The sequence below is a fragment of the Oryctolagus cuniculus genome, chromosome 5 (genome assembly GCF_051225735.1).
Source record: "Oryctolagus cuniculus isolate XC-2025 breed Fujian yellow rabbit chromosome 5, ASM5122573v1, whole genome shotgun sequence".
Lineage (NCBI taxonomy): Eukaryota > Metazoa > Chordata > Mammalia > Lagomorpha > Leporidae > Oryctolagus > Oryctolagus cuniculus.
The window spans coordinates 8,367,569-8,387,500 of NC_142871.1; the positions used below are offsets into that span (position 1 = coordinate 8,367,569).

General features: G+C 53.7%; 2 protein-coding genes across 8 annotated transcripts in view; both read left to right on the forward strand.

The window, feature by feature from the left end:
* Nucleotides 1-229: 229 nt before the first annotated feature.
* On the forward strand, nt 230-14,040 carry SOD2 (superoxide dismutase 2). The gene is made up of 5 exons (XM_051854201.3): nt 230-311; nt 1,016-1,218; nt 5,455-5,571; nt 8,483-8,662; nt 11,281-14,040. The coding sequence occupies exons 1-5, from the start codon at nt 289-291 to the stop codon at nt 11,424-11,426; spliced, it is 669 nt and encodes a 222-aa protein (XP_051710161.3). The 5' UTR covers nt 230-288; the 3' UTR covers nt 11,427-14,040.
* Nucleotides 14,041-15,707: 1,667 nt separating this feature from the next.
* LOC138849779 (UL-16 binding protein 5-like) overlaps nt 15,708-19,932 on the forward strand; it is a 6,672-nt gene continuing 2,447 nt past the window's right edge. For 3 of the 7 annotated variants that reach the window (XM_089332506.1, XM_089332507.1, XM_089332508.1), the window contains exons 1-4: nt 15,708-16,113; nt 17,396-17,548; nt 18,287-18,544; nt 18,934-19,209. In XM_089332506.1, the coding sequence (XP_089188632.1) occupies nt 16,026-16,113; nt 17,396-17,548; nt 18,287-18,544; nt 18,934-19,209 (775 nt within the window). In that variant the 5' untranslated portion in view covers nt 15,708-16,025. Of the gene's footprint in view, nt 16,114-17,395; nt 17,549-17,581; nt 17,864-18,286; nt 18,545-18,933; nt 19,210-19,932 lie in introns of those variants that run through there. The other 4 variants (XM_089332509.1, XM_089332510.1, XM_089332512.1 and 1 more) reach the window with 2 other exon arrangements.

A 19,932-nucleotide genomic window follows, 5' to 3' on the forward strand; every position in this document is an offset into this window, starting at 1 on the left:
GCGACGCCCACCGTAGCAGCGCCAGCAGGTGCCGGGGCTGCCGCGACTTTCACGTTTTCAGGTCCCCTTCCCGCGTGCCCCAGGCCCAGGTCGCGCAGCTCGGGCGGGACGGCCTCTCCCGCTCCGGGTGCCCCCGGCACTCCCCTTCCCTCCCCGGGTGGGCGCGCCGGGGGCGGGCTCTGGGGGCGGGGCCGCGGCTGCCCTTGCGGCGCGGCCGGGGACGCCGCGCGACCGGAAGCTGGTTCGCTGAGGAGGCCCTGGAGTGGCGGCCGCAGCGGTGCGGGCACCATGTTGTGCCGGGCGGCATGCAGGTGCGGGGCGGGCGCCAGCGGCGGGGACGCGGTCACGCCCAAAGGCGAAGGGGCGCGCGGGGTCCACAGTGGCCGTGCCGGGCCTGGTGGGCCCGGGGTGGGCACAGGTGTGTCCAGGGCGCGCGGCTGTGGCGCGGTGGTGGCCGCGCCGGGCCTGGCGGGTCCAGCGGGGCCTGGGGGGGGGCGGCAGGTGTGTCCAGGGCTCGCGGTGGTGGCCGCCGGGCCTGGCGGGTCCAGGGGGGCCGGGGGGGGGCGGCAGGTGTGTCCAGGGCGCGCGGCTGTGGCGCGGTGGTGGCCGCGCCGGGCCCAGGGGGGCCTGGGGGGGGCGGCAGATGTGTCCAGGGCTCGCGGTGGTGGCCGCCGGGCCTGGAGGGCCCAGGGAGGCCTGGGGGGGGGGGCGGCAGGTGTGTCCAGCACTCGCGGTGGTGGCCGTGCCGGGCCTGGCGGGCCCAGGGAGGCCTGGGGGCCGGCAGATGTGTCCGGGGCGCGCGGTGGTGGGCGCTCCAGCCTGGCGGGCCCAGGGGGGCCTGGGGGGGGGGCGGCAGGTGTGTCCAGCACTCGCGGTGGTGGCCGTGCCGGGCCTGGCGGGCCCAGGGAGGCCTGGGGGCCGGCAGATGTGTCCGGGGCGCGCGGTGGTGGGCGCTCCAGCCTGGCGGGCCCGGGTGGGACCCAGCCTGACCGGCCGGGGGCTCCCTGTCGTGCAGCACGCGCCGGGGGCTGGCGCCGGGCCTGGCGGCCCTGGGCTCCAGGCAGAAGCACAGCCTCCCCGACCTGCCCTACGACTACGGCGCGCTGGAGCCCCACATCAACGCGCAGATCATGGAGCTGCACCACAGCAAGCACCACGCGGCCTACGTGAACAACCTGAACGCCACGGAGGAGAAGTACCGCGAGGCGCTGGCCAGGGGTGGGTGCGAGCCGCCGCGGGGGGCGTGCGGGGCCATACCGGGAAGCTTGGGCCCGTAAAAAATGAAATAATAAGAAACCACGCCTGTGGGTTTTCGTGCCCCGCTTTTGTTACCCACGAGCCTTCCGGGGCCGGAAACTTTTCCTGCCAAGGTCCGTTTGGATGCAAAGTGGTCACTCGGGCCCCTGCAGCCACACGGGAGACCCGGATGCAGCCCCTGACCTCAGCCTGGGCCAGGCCTGGTCCTTGTGGCCATCTGGGGAGTGAACCAGCGGATGGAGGATCTCCCCCTCTCCCCCTCTCCCCTTTCCCCCCTCTCCCTCTTCCCCCCTCTCCCTCCTCCCCTCTCCCCCTCTCTCCCCTCCCCCCTCCCCTCCCCCTCTCCCCCTTTCCCTCTCTCCCCTTCTCGCTTTCTCCCCTTCTCCCCCTCTCCCCCTCCCTTTCTCTCCCTACCTCCCTCTCTCTCCTCTCTCTCTCTCTCTGTAACTCTAGCTTTCAAATAAATAAATGAATTTTTAAAAAATATATAGCTTGCTTTAGATTGAATTTCAAGGCCGGCCTGCTGTGTCTTGGCAGAGCGAGAGACGTTCTCCGTCCCTGTGAGCGCCAAGCCTTGGAGTAGGATGTGAATTAACCATGTTATCTCCAAAAAAATGAGCTTTTGTGTGTTGGCAGCTGTTTGTGTTGTATAACGGACCGTTGGCCAAATCAGCGAAATCTTGGGTCACGTGGAGGAGGGCGGAGAGCGCCTGTCCCCTGGGCCCGGACCAGTGCCCTTGCTGCCAGCGTGTGTGTCTGCCCTTTGTCACGTGCAGCCCAGCTGTGGCGCCGCAGCCCCAGGCAGCGTTCACACTGACTGTGTGACTGGTTGTGGGCATTGCCACCGTCCTGGGAGCCCGGCCCGGGGCTCGGAGACACGGGTGTCTGGCGCTCCCCGTGTGCAGTGGGCCCTGACCCAGCATTGTGAGGGTCATTACCAAAACGTGCCACGGTGCAGATCCTGTTAGACTTGGCTTTTCTGGGCTGCTCTTGGGGGTCAAAGTTCACAGAGAAAACAGCCATTTTGTGGGAAACTGAAACATGTTTCTGTCTAATCTTGTCAAATATAATCTTGTTAAAATATAAAGCGGAGATAACTGCTGGTTTTTGTTTTTTTTTTAAAGAGCTCAGTTGATAAGGCTGGTAGCCTGTGGACTTCGTGGGTTTGTGCCTTGGGGGAGTGTGTAAATACTATGTTTTAATGCCTCCATACAGAACAGTATTTTCCTTTTGATCTGTTAGTCAGTGGTTTATACAGGGAAAATAATTGGCGGTCATGGTTCCAGGCGCCCTGCTTGGTAAGCTACAGAGAATCATCTTTGCTTTTCCTTCAGTGTGCCTTCATGGCATGTCAGGCCGGGGAAATTTCAGTAATTTTTAGGTAGTGTCATCTTGTTGACTGGGGGCCTCTAGTGGAAAAATGTAGTATTTCAGCCTGATTGTGAGCTAGTGCCTGGCTAAACAAAAGAGGAGGGAGTTAGCGCACTCTGGAGGGTTTCCTGGCAGCAGTCCTGTGCCCTGAGTGGGAAAAGGCTCGGATTTAGGAAGCAAATGGGGGAAGGATGTGGCCATGAGGAGGCCTGGGAATGGCCCAGCTGTGAAAGTGTTTGCTGACAACTGGCGACTTCTCTCCAGGGTTTTTTTTTTTTTTTTTTTTTAAGATTTATTTATATGAAAGGCAGAGAGGTGTTTTTTTTTTGTTTGTTTGTTTTTGTTTTTGTTTTTGTTTTGAGGGAGAGAGAAGGAGACAGATCCTCCATCTGCTGGTTCACTCCCCAAATAGCCACAACAGCTGGAGCTGGGCGGGTCTGAAGCCAGGAGCCAGGCGCTTCTTTCCGGTCTCCCAGGCAGGTGCAGGGGCCCAAGGACTTGAGCCATTCTCTGTTTTTTTCCCAGGCGCATTAGCAGGACCTGGGTTAGAAGTGGGGCAGCGGGACTGGAACTGGCATCCTTATGGGATGCTGGTGCAGGTGCCACAATGCTGCCCCCTTCAGTATTTTTTTTTTTTTTTTGACAGGCAGAGAGACAGTGAGAGAGAGAGACAGAAAGGTCTTCCTTCCGTTGGTTCACCCCCCAAAAACTACTGCCGGCGCGCTGCGCTGATCCAAAGCCAGGAGCCAGGTGCTTCTCCTGGTCTCCCATGGGGTGCAGGGCCCAAGCACTTGGGCCATCCTCCACTGCAGTCCCGGGCCACAGCAGAGAGCTGGCCTGGAAGAGGAGCAACCGGGACTAGAACCCAGAGTACTGGCGCCGCAGGCGGAGGATTAGCCTAGTGAGCCACGGAGCCAGCCCCCCTTCAGTATATTTAAACAGCTTAATTTCAGTCCTTTACATGTTTAATGAAAGCCACCGAAAAAAGGATTTGTTATGTTGTAGTACTGTTTGTCAATAAGTACCTGCAGAGCTTTCTGTTATTTAGAGTTGTATTTAAATATAAAAAGTTGAGTTTTCATGTTTGAAAATGCGGGAAAATGAATATTAAAAACAGCATCATAATCGCATCCCATGTAACTGATAAAAGTTTTTTAAGTCTGGAAGTCTAAGAGAGAGCAGAGACAGGTCATCCGTCTTCTGGTCCACTCCCCAGATGCCTGCAGCAGCTGGTGCGGGCCGGGCTGGGTCTCCCACGTGGGCGGCAGGGACTTGAGTGCTTGAGCCTCCTGGGATGCACACCGGCAGGAAACTGGGATCGGAAGTGGAGCCAGGACTTAGTGTGGGCTGTGGCGTTCCAGTGGCCTCGGAACTGCTGTGTGAACGCCTGCTCCCGTAAATACTTGTAACCAGGAATATTTGACTTTCTTTGAGTGTATTTGGGGACAAATATTGAACTGAAGCCAAATAAAATGCTGAATTTCACAAAAGTGCTTTTAAAAGCAGATGTTAAGCCCTCACCCACAATTATAATTTTAAAGTGACTAAATAAACTTTAAATTGTTGAAATTATTTTTTCCCCCTGCCATTTTTTTTTTTTAATTTGAAAGTTTTTTATTTGAAGTTGCAGGTGGGCAGGGGAGAGAGAAAAATACATGCACAAGTGAGCTTGATCTTCCGCCTACTGGCTGAATGCGCAAATACTTGGGACTGAACCAGGCTGAAGCCCGGAGGAGGCTGGAGTTCCATCCGGGTCTCCTAAGTGGGTGGCAGAGGCCCAAGCAGGGAAGTCAGGACTTGAGGTGGGAAGTGTCCCGCCAGGGAGGGGGTGCTGGTGTTGTGTGCCAATGGGGAGCAGCAGAGTTAGGAAGAAGGGATTGGATTTTGGTTGAGTGTTAACAGTGGGGCTGGCTTTGCTGATGGATGTGTTGGTGGAGTGAGTATGGGGTGTGACGGGAGAGCATCCATAAAGGGGTAAGCTGCCGCCTGTGACTCCGGCATCCCGTGGGGCGCCAGTTCAACCCCAGCTGCTCTGCTTCCCGTCCAGCTCCCTGCAAATGCGCCTGAGAAAGCAGCAGATGGTCCAAGTGTCTGGCCCCCTGCACCCGCTGGGGTGATATGGATGGAGCTCCAAGCTCCTGGCTTGTGGCCATATGGGGAGTGATCCAGCAGACAGATTTTTGTCTGTCTCCCTTTCTGTAACACTCTATCCTTATCTCAAATAAATGAGTCTTTTTTTTTTAAAGGAGTATTTTTGAAAAAAAAAAAAAAGGTTACAGAGAGTGTCCTGAAGTACAGAGCTGGTGCTTACCAGGGTGGGGGAGCCCCAGGAGGGGTAAGTCTGGGTTTGAACATCAGGAGTTCAGTTTTGAGTATGTTGTTTCTTCCGAATGTAACTTTGAAATATTTCCTAAAAGACAGTCTGTCTTACAAATGCTCTGTGTAGTGTGTATGCTGAGCCGTACAGTTTAGCATTCTGTTACTGTATTTTCGTTGGTTGTTGTCTTTGGTGTTTGATTTGCTGGAATCTTCTGTGAGAACTCCGACCTCGTTGGCACTCGGGAGTGAAGTCTCTGCTAACCTAACGCTGCTGGGTCCTTGTGAGTTGTTCAGCATGTGACTGATGGACTCAGATCCACTGGGAGCAGTAACTTGTGCGGGGCTGTGTGTGTGTGTGTGTGTGTATAGTGACCGGAATTGCTAGATTTTTAGGAACAATAGGGTTATCATAGGTAAGCGAGTCCAATTATCTGATGTTTTAGAATAGTGAATACAGTGGTTGAAAATCTGCGAGGTTTCACACGTGTTTGCATGTTCATGTTTCAGGAGACGTCACAGCCCAGGTGGCTCTGCAGCCTGCCCTGAAGTTCAACGGTGGAGGTCACATCAACCACACCATTTTCTGGACAAACCTGAGCCCTAACGGTGGTGGAGAGCCCAAAGGTCGGTATGCACCGGGGCACTCGTGCCTGCCTGGTGTGCGCAGGAGGAGTGCGCGTTGACCGGACTTCTCCCAGGGGAATCGTAGTGGCATGTGTCTCAGCGCAGGGGGTGCAGCAGAGTTATAACTCACGGGGACGGGAGTGGGAATGGAGAGAACGTTCCGGGAGTTAGGTTGTCTGGCTCTGCGTGTGCCCACACGTGTGCTGTCACACACGGTGCCTTTCTGGTCTGAGTGACACACATGGTAGGGAAAGAGAGAGACGGGTTTCAGAAAAGGTGACCTTGCATTCACTGAGCCTGGGACTTGGGGTGTGGCACTTGCCCACCGGGACCTTGCCTTCATCTGGGTGATCTGGGAACGACCGTGGGGCTGTTGGGAGAATTAGGTACATTATAACTTTTAAAGGGCTTAGAATGACACTTTTGGTACTATTTTTTTTACTTTTCCTGACTGGTAGAAGCCAGTTGTTCCAGTTTGCAGATGATTTTTTCCAAAGCTGCAGGTCGGGATGGGAGGACAGGGTGAGAGGTCTCGCACAGTTGCCGGTGTAGCTGGCGACCCCGACAGCTTAGTTGTCCTCTTTCCCGTGGGAAGGGAAGGCGGGGCGCACGTCTGAGTCTAGGTCTCCTCCCTGGTTTCTGGGCTCCTTGAAGAGCCCTGAATTCTGAGGGTGTGTTTTAAAGATTTAAAAATGGGTTTATTTATTTGAGAGAATGTTGGTGGGGGGAACCCAAGACACAGAAAGGTTTTCCGTCCGCTGCGTGACTCCCCAGATGGCCGCACCAGCCAGGGCTGGGCCAGTCCAAAGCCAGGAGACCGGAGCTCCGTCCAGGTCTCCCACGTGGGTGGCAGGAGCGCGAGTGCCTGGGCCCTCACCTGCTGTCTCCCGGGACACGCGCCAGGAAGCTGGGAGAAGGTGAGGGAAGTGGACCACTCTTTCCCAGGTTTGTCCTCATCCCCTAGTGTACCGCTGATGAGGTTGTTCAGGTAGCAGCGTGAGATGACGCCCGTGCTTAGCCGGTGGCGTTGGTGCTTCTGCCGTTCTGTATCATCTGTGCCGCTTGATTCCATCACCTGTGCTCATAAAAGGTGATTGCTTTTTTAAGATCTGCTTTTTTAAGTCAGAATTATAGAAAGAGGGAGAGACAGAGACACAGAGAGAGAGATCTCCCCAAATGGCCACAGCCAGGAGCTTCTTCCAGGTCTCCAACGTGGGTACAGGGATCCAAGCCATTGGGCTGTGCTCTGCTGCTTTCCCAGGCACAGTAACAGAGCTGGGTCAGAAGTGGGGCAGCTAAGGGGCCGGCGCTGTGGCGCAGCAGTTAACACCCTGACCTGAAGCAACGGCATCCCTTATGGGCGCCGGTTTGAGACCTGGCTGCTCCACTTCCCATCCAGCTCTCTGCTATGGCCTGGGAGAGCAGTGGAGGATGGCCCAAGTCCTTGGGCCCGCACACCCACGGGGGAGACTCGGAAGAAGCTCCTGGCTTTGGATCAGCGCAGTTCTGGCCTTTGCAGCGATTTGGGGAATGGACCATCAGATGGAAGACCTTTTTCTCTCTATCTGTATAACTCTGACTTGGGAAATAAATAAATCTTTAAAAAAGAAAAAGTAGGGCAGCTGGGATTTGAACTGGCGCCAGTAGGGGATGCAGGTGCTGCAGACAGTGGCTTACCCTGCTGTGCTATAGCACTGGCCCCAAGGTGATTGCCTTCAACAGGAAATGACTTTGACCCTGTTGACTTGATTGTTAAGTACAATCTAGAATTGTACATTGCTACAGAATGAAAGGGCTATAGTTATTTTTTTTTTTAAAGTTCTATTTTATTTATTTGAAAGAGTTACAGAGAGAGGTAGAGACAGAGAGAGAGGTCCTCCATCCTCTGGCTCACTTCCCAGATGGCCACAGTGGCCAGAGCTGCACCAATCCAAAGCCAGGAGCCAGAAGCTTCTTCCAGGTCTCCCATGCGGGTGCAGGAGCCCAAGGACTTGGGCCATCTTCCACTGCTTTCCCAGGCCATAGCAGAGAGCTGGATGGGAAGTGGAGTAGCCAGGTCTCAAACCGGCGCCCATATGGTATGCCAACACTTTAGGCCAGGGTGTTAACCCTCTGCGCCACAGTGCCGGCCCCATGAAAACCACGCTTTTTAAAACGATATAATCGGGCCGGCGCCGCGGCTCACTAGGCTAATCCTCCACCTTGTGGCGCCGGCACACCGGGTTCTAGTCCCGGTTGGGGTGCCGGATTCTGTCCTGGTTGCCCCTCTTCCAGGCCAGCTCTCTGCTGTGGCCCGGGAGTGCAGTGGAGGATGGCCCAAGTGCTTGGGTCCTGCACCCGCATGGGAGACCAGGAGAAGCACCTGGCTCCTGCCATCGGATCAGCGCGGTGCGCCGGCAGCAGCCTTTGGAGGGTGAACCAACGGCAAAAGAAAGACCTTTCTCTCTGTCTCTCTCTCTCACTATCCACTCTGCCTGTCAAAAAAAAAAAAAAAAAAAAAAAAAAAAACCACGATATAATCAAGGTTGGAAAATGTAGCTGCCTTGGAGAAGAACCTGATAATAACTGTGATTTTTTTTTTTTTTTAAATTCCCAAGCAAGGATGTAGAGTCGTTAGGGCAGAAGTCAAAGTAAAATTCTGTCGGGAAAATAAAAAGTAAGCAAATGGAAAATATTTGCTTTCTGACGAAAATCACACGGGGGAAGAAATCCTGAGCCACTTCCTGGAGATGCCGTGTGGCCGCAAGTTGTGAAGATGCGGCTGCTGGCCCGGGCGGCTCGCACGCTCGGTTCTGCTGCAGCTCCCCGAGGTGTTGCCGCGTGAAGAGTGTCTTAGTCCAGGTAGCATGAAGTGTGGTTTAGTGACTGAAGTCTGCTCATTTTGCGGTGCTTCTTGGAATTTTCTTAACAGGGGAGTTACTGGAAGCCATCAAACGTGACTTTGGGTCCTTTGACAAGTTCAAGGAGAAGCTGACGGCTGTGTCTGTTGGTGTCCAGGGCTCAGGATGGGGTTGGCTCGGCTTCAATAAGGAGCAGGGACACTTGCAGATTGCTGCGTGTGCGAATCAGGATCCGCTGCAAGGAACAACAGGTGAGATTCACAAGTGACACACTTCATCTGGGGACACGGCGCTCTGTGACGCTCTTAGCTAGGAACAGTGCTGTGCTTGGACATGTTAACCTCAGCAAGTCTTCACACAGACCTGGGTAAGGAAAAACACTGTAGGTCCTGGATTTTTTACTTATTTTTTTACAGTAGATAGTACTTTCATATACACACACACATGAAACTATTTGGTCATAAAAGCTTCATTCTAGGGCCCGGCGCTGTGGCACAGTGCGTTGAAGCCCTGACCTGAAGTGCTGGCATCCCATATGGGCGCCGGTTTGTGTCCCAGCTGCTCCTCTTCTGATCCAGCTCTCTGCTGTGGCCTTCACAGATTCTCATGGCATCTCACTTGCCCAAAAGAGCCATTCAGATTCTGGAAAAATCTGAGTTGTGCCCAGGAAGTGAGTGGCGTCAGCAGTTGTCACATGGCGGGCCACCAACGGTCACCCAGCAGGACGGCTGCCCACACCCTCCGCTGATCTTTCCTGAAGGGCTTCCAGATGAGTCGGGAGCCAACAGCCCACAGCCGGAGCCAAACCCCTTCACATACTGGGTCCTAGTCCCAGCTACCCGCAAGCACTCAGCAAAGCGGGTGCAGTCTGAGGCCAGGCTCAGCTTTGTGCTGGCTCCTGCTGCTCCTCTAATCACAGCTGTAACTGTTACTACCTACAGCTGCCTAAGCTGATACTAATTCTCTGTAGAATGAAGCTTTTTTTTTTCTTTTTTGGGAAGTATTTTATTTATTTGAAAGAGTTACAGAGAGAGGTCCTCCATTTTCTGCTGGTTCACTCCCCAAATGACCACAATGGCCAGAGCTGAGCTGATCCGAAGCCAGGAGCTTCTTCTGGGTCTCCCACGGGGGCGCAGGGGCCCAAGCACTTGGGCCACCTTCCACTGCTTTCCCAGGCCACAGCAGAGAGCTGGATGGAAGAGGAGCAGCCAGGACACGAGCTGGCACTCATCTGGGATGCCGGTGCTGCAGGCAGAGGCTTAGCCCACTACGCCACAGAGCCCGCCTATGTGGACCTTTTTTAGATAGAATGAAGTTCTTCTTTTTTTTTTTTTTTTTTTTTTTTTTTTTTTTTTTTTTGACAGGCAGAGTGGACAGAGAGAGACAGAGAGAAAGGTCTTCCTTTGCCGTTGGTTCACCCTCCAATGGCCGGTGCGGCCGGCGTGCTGATCCAAAGGCAGGAGCCAGGTACTTCTGGTCTCCCATGGGGTGCAGGGCCCAAGCACTTGGGCCATCCTCCAGTGTACTCCCGGGCCACAGCAGAGAGCTGGCCTGGAAGAGGGGCAACCGGGGCAGAATCCGGTGCCCCAACCAGGACTAGAACCCGGTGTGCCGGCGCCGCTAGGTGGAGGATTAGCTTACTGAGCCGCGGTGCCGGCCAAATGAAGTTCTTCATTTACACTATTTGATTTCTGATTCTTTTCGGTTTTCCCTGTTAACTTAATCTGTTAGTATGTCATAACTGCTGTGTTGCCCTGAGACTAAGATTCGCCTTCGGGAGCAGAGTGGGTTTCTTGTAAACCCTACAAGTGGGAACGACTGCTCGGAGGGCCTCGGCTGCCCCACAGCGCACCCCTCACGTGGCTCCGGAGACCCCTGGGGGAGGCTGGCAGTCGGCCCTGGGATGGCTGCATTGGCATTTGGTTTTGCAAATCTGTGTTCATCATGTTTACTGCTTGTCATGTTTCCTTCCGAAGAGTAAAGTTTAAAATCTTCTACATCGGGTACCTACAAGGAGGTACCTTTCTCTGAAGGGAGGAGAGAACCTCCACTTTGACTATGACCTTGTCTAAACAAGATAAGAGTCGGAGAACTCAAAAGGCTTCCATAGCCTTGGAATCTCATGACTGGAGCATAGGGAGATTACTGATGCCATAAACAGGAGTGTCAGTTGGTAAAGTCAACAACAGGAGTCACTGTGCACTTACTCCTCATGTAGGATCTTTGTCCTTAGTGTGCTGTACATTGAGATTTAATGCTATAACGAGTACTCAAACAGTATATTTCACTTTGTGTTTCTATGGGGGTGCAAACTGTTGAAATCTTTACTTAATGTATACTAAACTGATCTTCTGTAAAAAAAAAAAAAAAAAGAAATTATCAATTCCCAACTTGACACTTGCTGGGATTAAACATGACAATAGGTCTGATCTGATTTCATCATCATTTAAAAAATCATCTATCATTTTTCACTTTATGTTTCTGTGTGGGAGCAAACTGTTGAAATCTTTACTTAATGTATGCTAAACTGATCTTCTGTAGATAAAGAGAATCGAAAATGAATCTTGATGTGAATGGAAGGGGAGAGGGAGTGGGAAAGGGGAGGGTTGCGGATGGGAGGGATGCTATGGGGGGAAGCCATTGTAATCCATAAGCCGTACTTTGGAAATTTATATTCATTAAATAAAAGTTAAAAAAAAAATCTTCTACATTGGAATAGTCATTCTTAGGCAGATTTCCTGTTGTGTAAGAAACAGAATGGATATGATTGTTTCGGAGAATAACTTTGTGTGAATAGGATGATATATATTAACTAGAGAAGATGCAGGGTGTCAGAGTGGAATTTATGGCTTTGTTTTCTTTCTGATAGGCCTTATTCCACTGCTGGGGATTGATGTGTGGGAACACGCTTACTACCTGCAATACAAAAACGTCAGACCTGATTATCTGAAAGCTATCTGGAACGTGATCAACTGGGAGAACGTCACTGAGAGATACTTGGCCTGCAGAAAGTGAAGCGCCGTCCTGCTGTCGCGTGTCGTGCTCTCTGGCTGTTGCGTAGCAGCGTGCAGTGTTTAGACTGCTCAGTTGTAGCGTGCGTTATTCATGTCTACTCACGTTTGATAAACAATGTAAGGTAATGAGTGATTTCTTATTTTAGAATTTTGTTACTGAGCAATTGTTTGAAAATAGCAGATACTTGTGTGATTTAGTCTTGATTGAATGTTTTCTTCAGAGCGCTGAATTGCGAGGTAGGTTATCATTGTCATCATAAAGCCAGCAGGAAGGCCCCAGGCCCGTCCTTTCCAGGCCTGGCGGGAAGCCTTTCTAATCCTGTTCTGTTGCAGTTCTAGAAAATCCGGTCTTCTGCCCCAGCTGTTTAACAGTGAAATAGAAAACAGAGTGTGTTCTTCTTTGGTTGGAAGTCTTTGTTGCAGTAGATCTCCTGTGCGGAGGCACTGACAGTGGACTCCACCCAGGGGTCATCACAGCGTCACACAGGGTCCTTGCTCACCGTTTGATCACTTGAAACGTAGAGCTTGATTGCTGCGTGAGAACTGCTTTGTTCCGTGGATGATTGTGCGTCTGAATTGTTCTGTCCTCAAATGTAGAAACGTCGATTACACAAAAGCCGTCAGATGGACAGATTAGGGCCTAGGTGGTAAAATCGGTGGTGGGGTCAGGCCACAGGTGGTTCTGGCTGGGCCTGGACCAGAAGCGAGTGCAGTTCTGAGATCAGTCGCTTGCCTCCCTCAGAAATAGTCATTTTTCAAAGACATGTTTTTTGTGGGATCTGTCGTTTTTGGTGTATTTCATTTTCTTCTAAGGCTGCAGCCCGGCAGAAGCTCTGCATTGTTTCTGTGGGCGAGGGGAAGCTGCCCGCCGTCCGCAGGGCGGTGAGAGCCGCGTCAGTCCCGCTGTGCCGGTCTCCTGGAGCGGGCTTCTCTCTGCGTTTGGCTTCACGTCATCCACTTTCCCGGTGGCTTCTCCTCTTCGCGGTTGTTCCTAAAGGCCCTGTGATATTCTATCAGCTGACTGTTTCCTGGTTTATCTTACAGTTCTGTTGCTCAATATTTCATTTTTTCCTAGTAGTTATTACCAGTAATGCTGTGTTGGGCAGCTCTGCACATGGGTTTTAACTACTGTTAGAATGTTTTTTTTAACACTGGGTTTTTCTTAAGACTATTTAGTTATGTTTTCCCAAGTTTATTTTTTACCCCAACTTTATTTTTCTATTTTTTTCCCATTGGAAAAATGGAGTAACTTAGCAGTTTCAATATTGAAGACTGAAGTTTAATGACAACAACAAAAACTACTTTTCTTTTATAATTCAATTAGAAAAGTAGACGCTCAGAGTTGTCAGCAGTGCTGGTGCGGTCGTTGCTAACTCGGAGTGTGTGTGTGTGTGTGCGTGCGCGCGCGTGTGTGTGCATACTTGTAGATAGGAAGGACTTTGGAGCCCACGGTTGCCATTCTTTGTGGACCAAAGAGAAGTGAGTTTCCTGGGGTACCCAGTGGCCGTCGTGTGAGTGCCGCGTGCTGTTAGAACCCTGGTAGAGAACTCTGTCTAAACAGACCTTTTGAGCACAAGTCACCTGCTGCAGCGTGGTTTATAATAAATTGACAAAGATACACTTGTACAGTAAATGCTCTTTCATTGATTTCCAAACAATTCAATGTTGAAATTTCTATGGGGCTCTATTTTTGCTCTGGCTTTCTGATGACAATGAGAATGAGGAAACTGTCCTACACTAAGTTTGTGTCTCCTGCCCACTGGATGGATTGTTAAGAGACCAGGAGAACTTGCAGAGGCAAGGTTGTCGTCACCAGTGGGATCGTGCCTCTCGGGCTGTGAGAGAACAGGTCCTGTCCGTCTGCACCGGCAGTGCTGTTCCAGCCCCGGCAGGCAGCTTCGGGCGCAGCCCAGGCGTGACCAGAGCCACCCGGAAGCCGGGAGTGACACGGGCACTGCCTGGAAGCAGCATCTGTTGCCGCTTGATTGTTGTGTGATAATTAGACTTGGCGTTGACCCACCACCACTTTATTGTATACCTCAGATTCGTAGTCTTAGATTAGGATTTTTATCTAGCACTTTTTAAAATAGGATAACTATTAAATTGGGTTGGCAATGGGACTCAGCGGGTTAAACCTTCACTTGGGCTGTTCACGTCCCACACCGGAGCCGCCGCTCTGCTTCTGGACCGGCCGTCTGCTGGTGCACCCGCGAGGCTGTGGCACATCGCCCACGTACTGAGTCCCTGCCACCCATATGGGAAGCCGGCTATTGCAAGCAGATAGAAGATCCCTCTCTCTCTGTCTTTCTCTCTGTCTCTCTCTCTCTCCCCCCTTCTCTCTGTCACTCTGCCTTTTAAATAAATAGTAAATAAATATTTAAGAAACATAAATTTAAGATTAATGTGCATTGTGAGTCATATATAAAACTTAGGTTATAAATATAAATTTTATTTCCTCGTTGTTAGGTAAGTGTTTTGTTAGTTTCTCATTTCCTAGTGATGCCAGCAGGCTAATATCCTGTCTTCTGAGGTCTATATCAAACCTAGAATATCCTGAAAATAGTATAAGGTCCTGGATAGTTTTCATTTATTCATTAAAGAAACATTTATTTTCCTATCGTGTGAAGTTTTTTTGACTGTTAATAAAAGAATTTGTCAGCCATCAAAAGTCCGCATTATGCACGTGTATCAAAAATTAATAATCCCATAATGCACTATCATTTTTACTGCTTTTCTGTGGGAAAGAAATGATAAATACATTGTTGAACTTTCACTCTGAAAATCTGGAAGGCCTGTGAACTGTGTCTCGCTGTCTCTGTGGTAACATCGTGGTAGCATAAAACCAGCCCTGCGCTGTGACACAGCCTTCTCCAGTGGCCGCTGGCTGGTGGTCCTGCAACTCAGCTCTGACATTATCCACCTGGAGTGGGAGTTGGGTCCCGTGGATTGAGGGCTTAGTCCTACAAAACTGCCTCCGAGTCAGGTGCCCGGGGCAGCCCCTGTGATGGCTTGTACTCAGACACCGGCTCTAACCCGGTGTTTCCACGACCCCCACCTTGGGTGTCATTGAATTTTTAGGGCGACACTTAGTTTACCCATTATTGTAAAGGATGTTAAAAGGATGCAGATGAACCGTCACATGGCGGGGTGCCCACGGCAGGTGTGTGGAAGGGGCGCGCAGCTTCCGTGCCCGGCCGTGCACCACCCTGCATCAGGCTCCAGGTGCTGCTATCCAGAATCCCATCTCAGCCTCTCCCGTTTCAGTTTTTACAGAGGCCCTGTTCCTATGCATGATTGACTGCATCATTGACCACTGGGGATTATCTCAGCCTTGGGCTCCTCCTCCCTGGACTTGGGGCTGGAGCTCACAGGTCCTGTCTTGGTCTTTCTGGGACCGGCCCTATCCTTTGAAGCCTTCTAGGAGCCACCAACTGATCTCGTTGGCAAACAGGAAATCCGGATTCCAGGGCTTTAGCCAGAAGAGCCGGTGACAGCAAGTGGCTCCTTGTTATTGTGAGTCACGGAATTACAGTGTGTCGTGTAGTTACATACTCAGTTCTAAGGTTCTAATATCTTGACATTAACCAAACAATATTTCCTGAGCTCGTGTCCACTGCTGCCCACGGTGCAGTTTCGGTTCTGTCCTTGTGTACCCCATGAGGTCCCAGGACACATTTGTGTGCCTTTGGTACTGTGCACCCACAACTCAGGGCCGGCCCAGGCAGCAGGAGCATGGAACTTCATCAGGTCTCCCACGTGGGTGCAGGGGCCCAAGCACTTGGGCCATCTTCCACTGACTTCCAGGCCATAGCAGGGAGCTGCATCAGAAGCAGAGCAACTGGGACTCCAACCATTACTCCTAATGGGATGCTGGCATCACATGTGGTGTCTCAACCCGCTGTGCCACAATGCCAGCCCCTAACTTTATTCATTCATTTATTTTTTAAAAAGATTTATTTACGGCCGGTGTCGCGGCTCACTAGGCTAATAAAGCTGCCTTTCCTTCTGTAGGCAGAGAAAGACACACACACACACACACACAGGGAGGGAGGGAGAGTACTGCCACGTGCAGTGTTCGGAGCTTGCAGGTGCTGGACGCTGACTGGCCCTTGGATGGGACAGAAGCGTCCCAAGGGAAAACCCCACCCGCTGCTCCCTTTTAACACCAGGGCCCTTTTAGCACCAGCGCTCAGGGTGGACAGGGCAGGTCAAGTTCACCCTCTAAAGGATTTGGGGGCGGGGGTGAGCTTCTCACAAGCTGCCCCTCTGAAAACTGAAAAAAGAAAAAACTGCTTAAAAAACGCAAGCTAAAAAACCAGAAAAAGAGAAACACACATTTAACTAAAGCAGCAAACTTCAGTGGGGAGAAAATCTTTCCAAAAATAGCGCTAGGAATAAACCTTGAGGAAGACGGGGTCATCCCCCTGCAGACTCAGCCTTGGTCCCAACCGCAAAGCCCGCCTGAAACTTGCTGGACACAAACAGGAATTCCGCCTCAGAGCTGCTCACGACTGCCCACGTCCCATCACCTGTGCTCCCGCGACCACGTTTCCTGTCCTTAAACACGCAGAGGGCTCAGAACTGACTCACCCACTCCAGAATGGAGCTGCTGGCCGGGCACCGCTTCTCTTCTCTGCTGCTTCTGCTCCTGCGTCTGCGGGCAGCCGGGCTCGGGGCACTGCTGGCCGGTGAGTGCTTTCAGGGCAGGGGCGCAGGGCCTGGGAGAGAGGGTGGGGACCTCCTCGCGGGCCTGCGCTTCCCTGCGCAGGCTTCTAGAAGTCACAGGAGGACGATGGGAGGGGGCGGTGGAAACTGCTGGAGCCCCAGCCCCATCCTGGGGACAGTGGGCGCTGAGCCAGGGGCACGCGGATGAGTGCGGACCCTGCATGGAGGCGACCGCGGCCACCCCCCGACCCCGCCTGCAACCACACACTCCCCCTCCAACCCACCAGCGTCCACTTGCTGCCACACCACTCACAGCCTCATCCGGACACTGCCCTCTTGAGTCGCTGAGTCCCTGTGAGCCTCTGAGCCAGTCTCAGCACGGGACCACGAACGCCGGGCTTCCAGTCCAATCCGTGCCTTTCTCATCGGGCGGGTCCTGACTTCTCCCCTACCCGATGGCGATGGCGATGGCGCCTCTCCCCTGCCTGAGGCCGCCCCAGGCAAGCACACCCCCAGCCCAGGACCCTAAGTCGAAGCGGTGGGGACACCATCCCCCCACCCCCAACCAGTGTTCAGGCACCTTCTCCTGCACTTCCCCTGGAGGCTGGGAGGCAGCACTATAGAACATGAACCTATTTTGCACAGGAGCTGGCCAACTTTTGTGTAAAGAGCGACTGTACTGGCTCTGAGTCATTTGTGTTTCCCTAGCTGCTCAACTTTTTCTTGGTTGTGGCAGTGACACCACCAGCCAGTGACAACTTGCAAAGGAGCTAGGGCCCAGATCTGAGCACTGTCGCGTTTGCCCACCCCAGGTTTGTGGCATCGACAGTGCCCCGGCTGCTGGAGCCCCAGCCCACAGGGTGTCCTGCTCCAGCGGAGTCTCGGGTGCCTGGGTGAGAGTCAGCAGCAGATTCTGTCCTGCGGCGGCTTCTGGTGGCCGCAGGGAGAGCGGTGGGGTCCTGTGGCTGCAGCGTTACTGCTACTGCTGTGCTGTCCCGCGGGGTCCTGGGTCCACGTGGGGAGACTCCCTGCAGCCGCAGGAGTGAGCTCACCTCGGGGTGCGTGGTGCTGCCTCGCGCTGGGGTCTGGGGACAGGCTCCCTGTTCCTGCAGCCCACCAGGAGTTCCTCACAGGCGAGGGGCACGTGTCATCCAGCTCAGGAAATGGAAGTTCTGGGCTCGAGTTCTGCATTTTACCCAGGACCGGCGTCCATGGGATGCGCGCGGAGATCTGAGGTTCCTGGTGGTGGATGCTGGCGCCCTCGTGTGCTCATTCCCCGAGTTACCCAGGCTTTTCTACAACCAGAGTCCTGCCATAAGCCCTGTTGCTGTCTCTCACTGTACACCCGTGACTGCCTTGACCTTTCCCGAGAAAGAGTTTCCTCTCCTCTCACTGGGCCCCGCTCAGCGCTGCTGTTTTCAGTCCTCAGCTGGACAGGTGATCTGGCCTCAGGTGCAGGTAGGGGAGGCTGTCATCGTCCAGCCATTTTGCTCACTGGTTCTGCCAGCTTCTTCCTGGTGTGTGGCATCAGCCCTGGTTGTTCCACATAGGAGCATGTGTGTGTGCACTCAGGTGACAGGTGCACGCCTGTATGTCCATCTGTCTGTTCACACTCGTCCCTGTAGGACCTCCCAGCTGACTGATCTGCCCTGATCGCCCACTGCCTGCCACACTCTGGAAACCTTGTTTCTCAGTCCCGCCCTCCTATGCACACCTGTCTCTGTCTTCGTCTTGCCTCTTGGAGTCAGTTCTGCCAGAAGCACCCAGAAGACAGTGAGTGCCCAGGGACCACACACACCAGGCTTCCCCTGCTGCTGCCTGGGCCAGCATCGTCTGCGCCAGCTTTCTGGAATGTCCACGTGGTTGCAGTTTCTTATCACGTGGTGTCGGAGTTTCTATTAGATGCGTGTGCGCTTAGGTACTGTGTGTGCTTCCACATGCTCCTGTCACCGGCTCCCTGTGAGTCTCGGGGGCCATGCCGAGGACCCCGTGTACTTGGTCAGAGAACCTGAATGAATTACATGGAGCACAGGAGGCAGGAAGTCAGGAGCCAGTGTGGAGCTGCCAAGGCGGGAAGTGACTTCCTGCGTCCCAGCCCCGCCCTTCAGCTGGGCTCCTTAGTCTCGGAGCTGGGGGAGAGGTGGAGTGTGAGTCCTTCTCTCATCCCCACGCCTCACTTGTGTTTCCCTTCCACAGACGGTCACTCCCTCTGCTACAACATAACTGTCAATCCCAAGGCCGGACCTGGACAGCAACGGTGTGACGTTCAAGGTCACGTGGATGACAGGAGGATTCTGCACTGTGACTGCAGCTTCACTCAGATCAGCTTTTTTGACCCCCTTGGGAGGGACGTGGATGCCATTGAGAACTGGGCAGAGCAGACAGAAGTGCTGCGAGACGTGGTGGACGCCCTCAACCAGCAAGTGGCCGAAATGCAGCATTCCACAAGCAAGGGTGAGCCTGCAAGACCCTGGGCAGAGGGCAGGTTTGTGAACCAGGACTCAGGATTGCCACGTGCAGAACTGGACACTGCCCTTCCTTTGGAGGCCCAGCGGCAGGGCGGGAGTGGAGGGACATCAGGGCCAGGCGATGCAAAGGGGACGGAGTGGAGCATCCAGGTGGGGTGAAGGAGCTGTCAAGACTGATCTGGGCACGGGGCCTTTCTTAGGTTTCTGTGGAGTTGCAAGTTGGCCCCACCCAAGTGCCCCAGGAGGAAGTGCAGGATGCAGAGGACAGAGCAGGGCCAGGAGAGACCAGAGGGATGGAAAGGGAGAAGTGGATCCCAGGTGGGGCAGAGGATCTGTCACGGCTGATCTCTGCCGATGTCTTTCCAATGGGGGCAGATCCCCCGAGCCTGCAGGGCAGGATGTGCTGTCGGCGTGGAGCCAGCGGCGGCACGCACGGGTCCTGGCAGTTCAGCTTCGATGGACAGATCGGCCTCCTCTTTGCCCCGGACACCAGAAAGTGGACAGAGGTTCATCCTGGGGCCAGCTGGATGAAGACGACCTGGGAGAATGACAGGCAGCTGACTGAGTTCTTGAGGAGGGTGTCCATGGGAGACTGCACAAGGTGGCTGGGGGACTTCTCGTTGTCCTGGGAGGAGATGCCGGAGGCTACAGGTAACTAGGGATAGGGCTGGCGGGCAGGGGTGCTCTCTGGAGAAGAGATGACGCCACAGCGGTGTGTGCAGCACAGTGTGTGTGTGTGCATGTGAGTGTGCTGTACCCGGGTGAGTGTGCATGCGAGGGTATGGGCGCGTGTGCATGTAAGAGTGTGGATGCTGGCGCGTGTGGTGTGAAGTGTGGGTGTGTATGAATTAGAGCGTGTGTAACAGTGTTTGTGTGCTGTGTGAGCCTGTGAGTGTCCTGTGCTGTGTGTGTGTGACAGGGTGTGTGTGCTGTGTGTGTGTGCATGAGGGACTTGTGACTGAGAAAGCGATCCAGTGTGGTGTGTCCTCCCTCTGACAACAGTGGCATCCACCTCTGTGCCTCCCTCACACCTCTCCTCCTCCTCCTGCTCATCTCTTCCTCACGGCGTGGATTTCAGTCCCCTCACCCTCCCTCCTGCTGGCCTCCACCCTCTGGCCATCACTGTTTCTAGACCTTCTCCCTCGCCATCCCCTCTTCCTAGAATCCCGGTTCTCCCGTTTCCTCTGCTCTCTCTCTGGGGTCCTTCAGAACCACCTCCAGGTCCAGCTCCTGCCTCCCTTCCTGGCTGCCACCCCAGCCTCTCCCGTCGCGGCCCCCCAGGAGGGACGGTTGCATGGTCACCCCGACTTCCTCTCTGGCAGATCTTTCCCATCCTCCCTCCCTGCTACCCCAGGTCTGGTCCCAGCAGCCGCT

What these genes read in the sequence shown, in the direction of transcription:
- SOD2 (XM_051854201.3), top strand. Translation starts at nt 289, where the DNA reads ATGTTGTGCCGGGCGGCATGCAG. An exon ending in CCGCGAGGCGCTGGCCAGGG is followed by an intron (nt 1,219 to 5,454) that starts GTGGGTGCGAGC and finishes TTCATGTTTCAG; the next exon opens with GAGACGTCACAGCCCAGGTG. An exon ending in CGGTGGTGGAGAGCCCAAAG is followed by an intron (nt 5,572 to 8,482) that starts GTCGGTATGCAC and finishes TTTTCTTAACAG; the next exon opens with GGGAGTTACTGGAAGCCATC.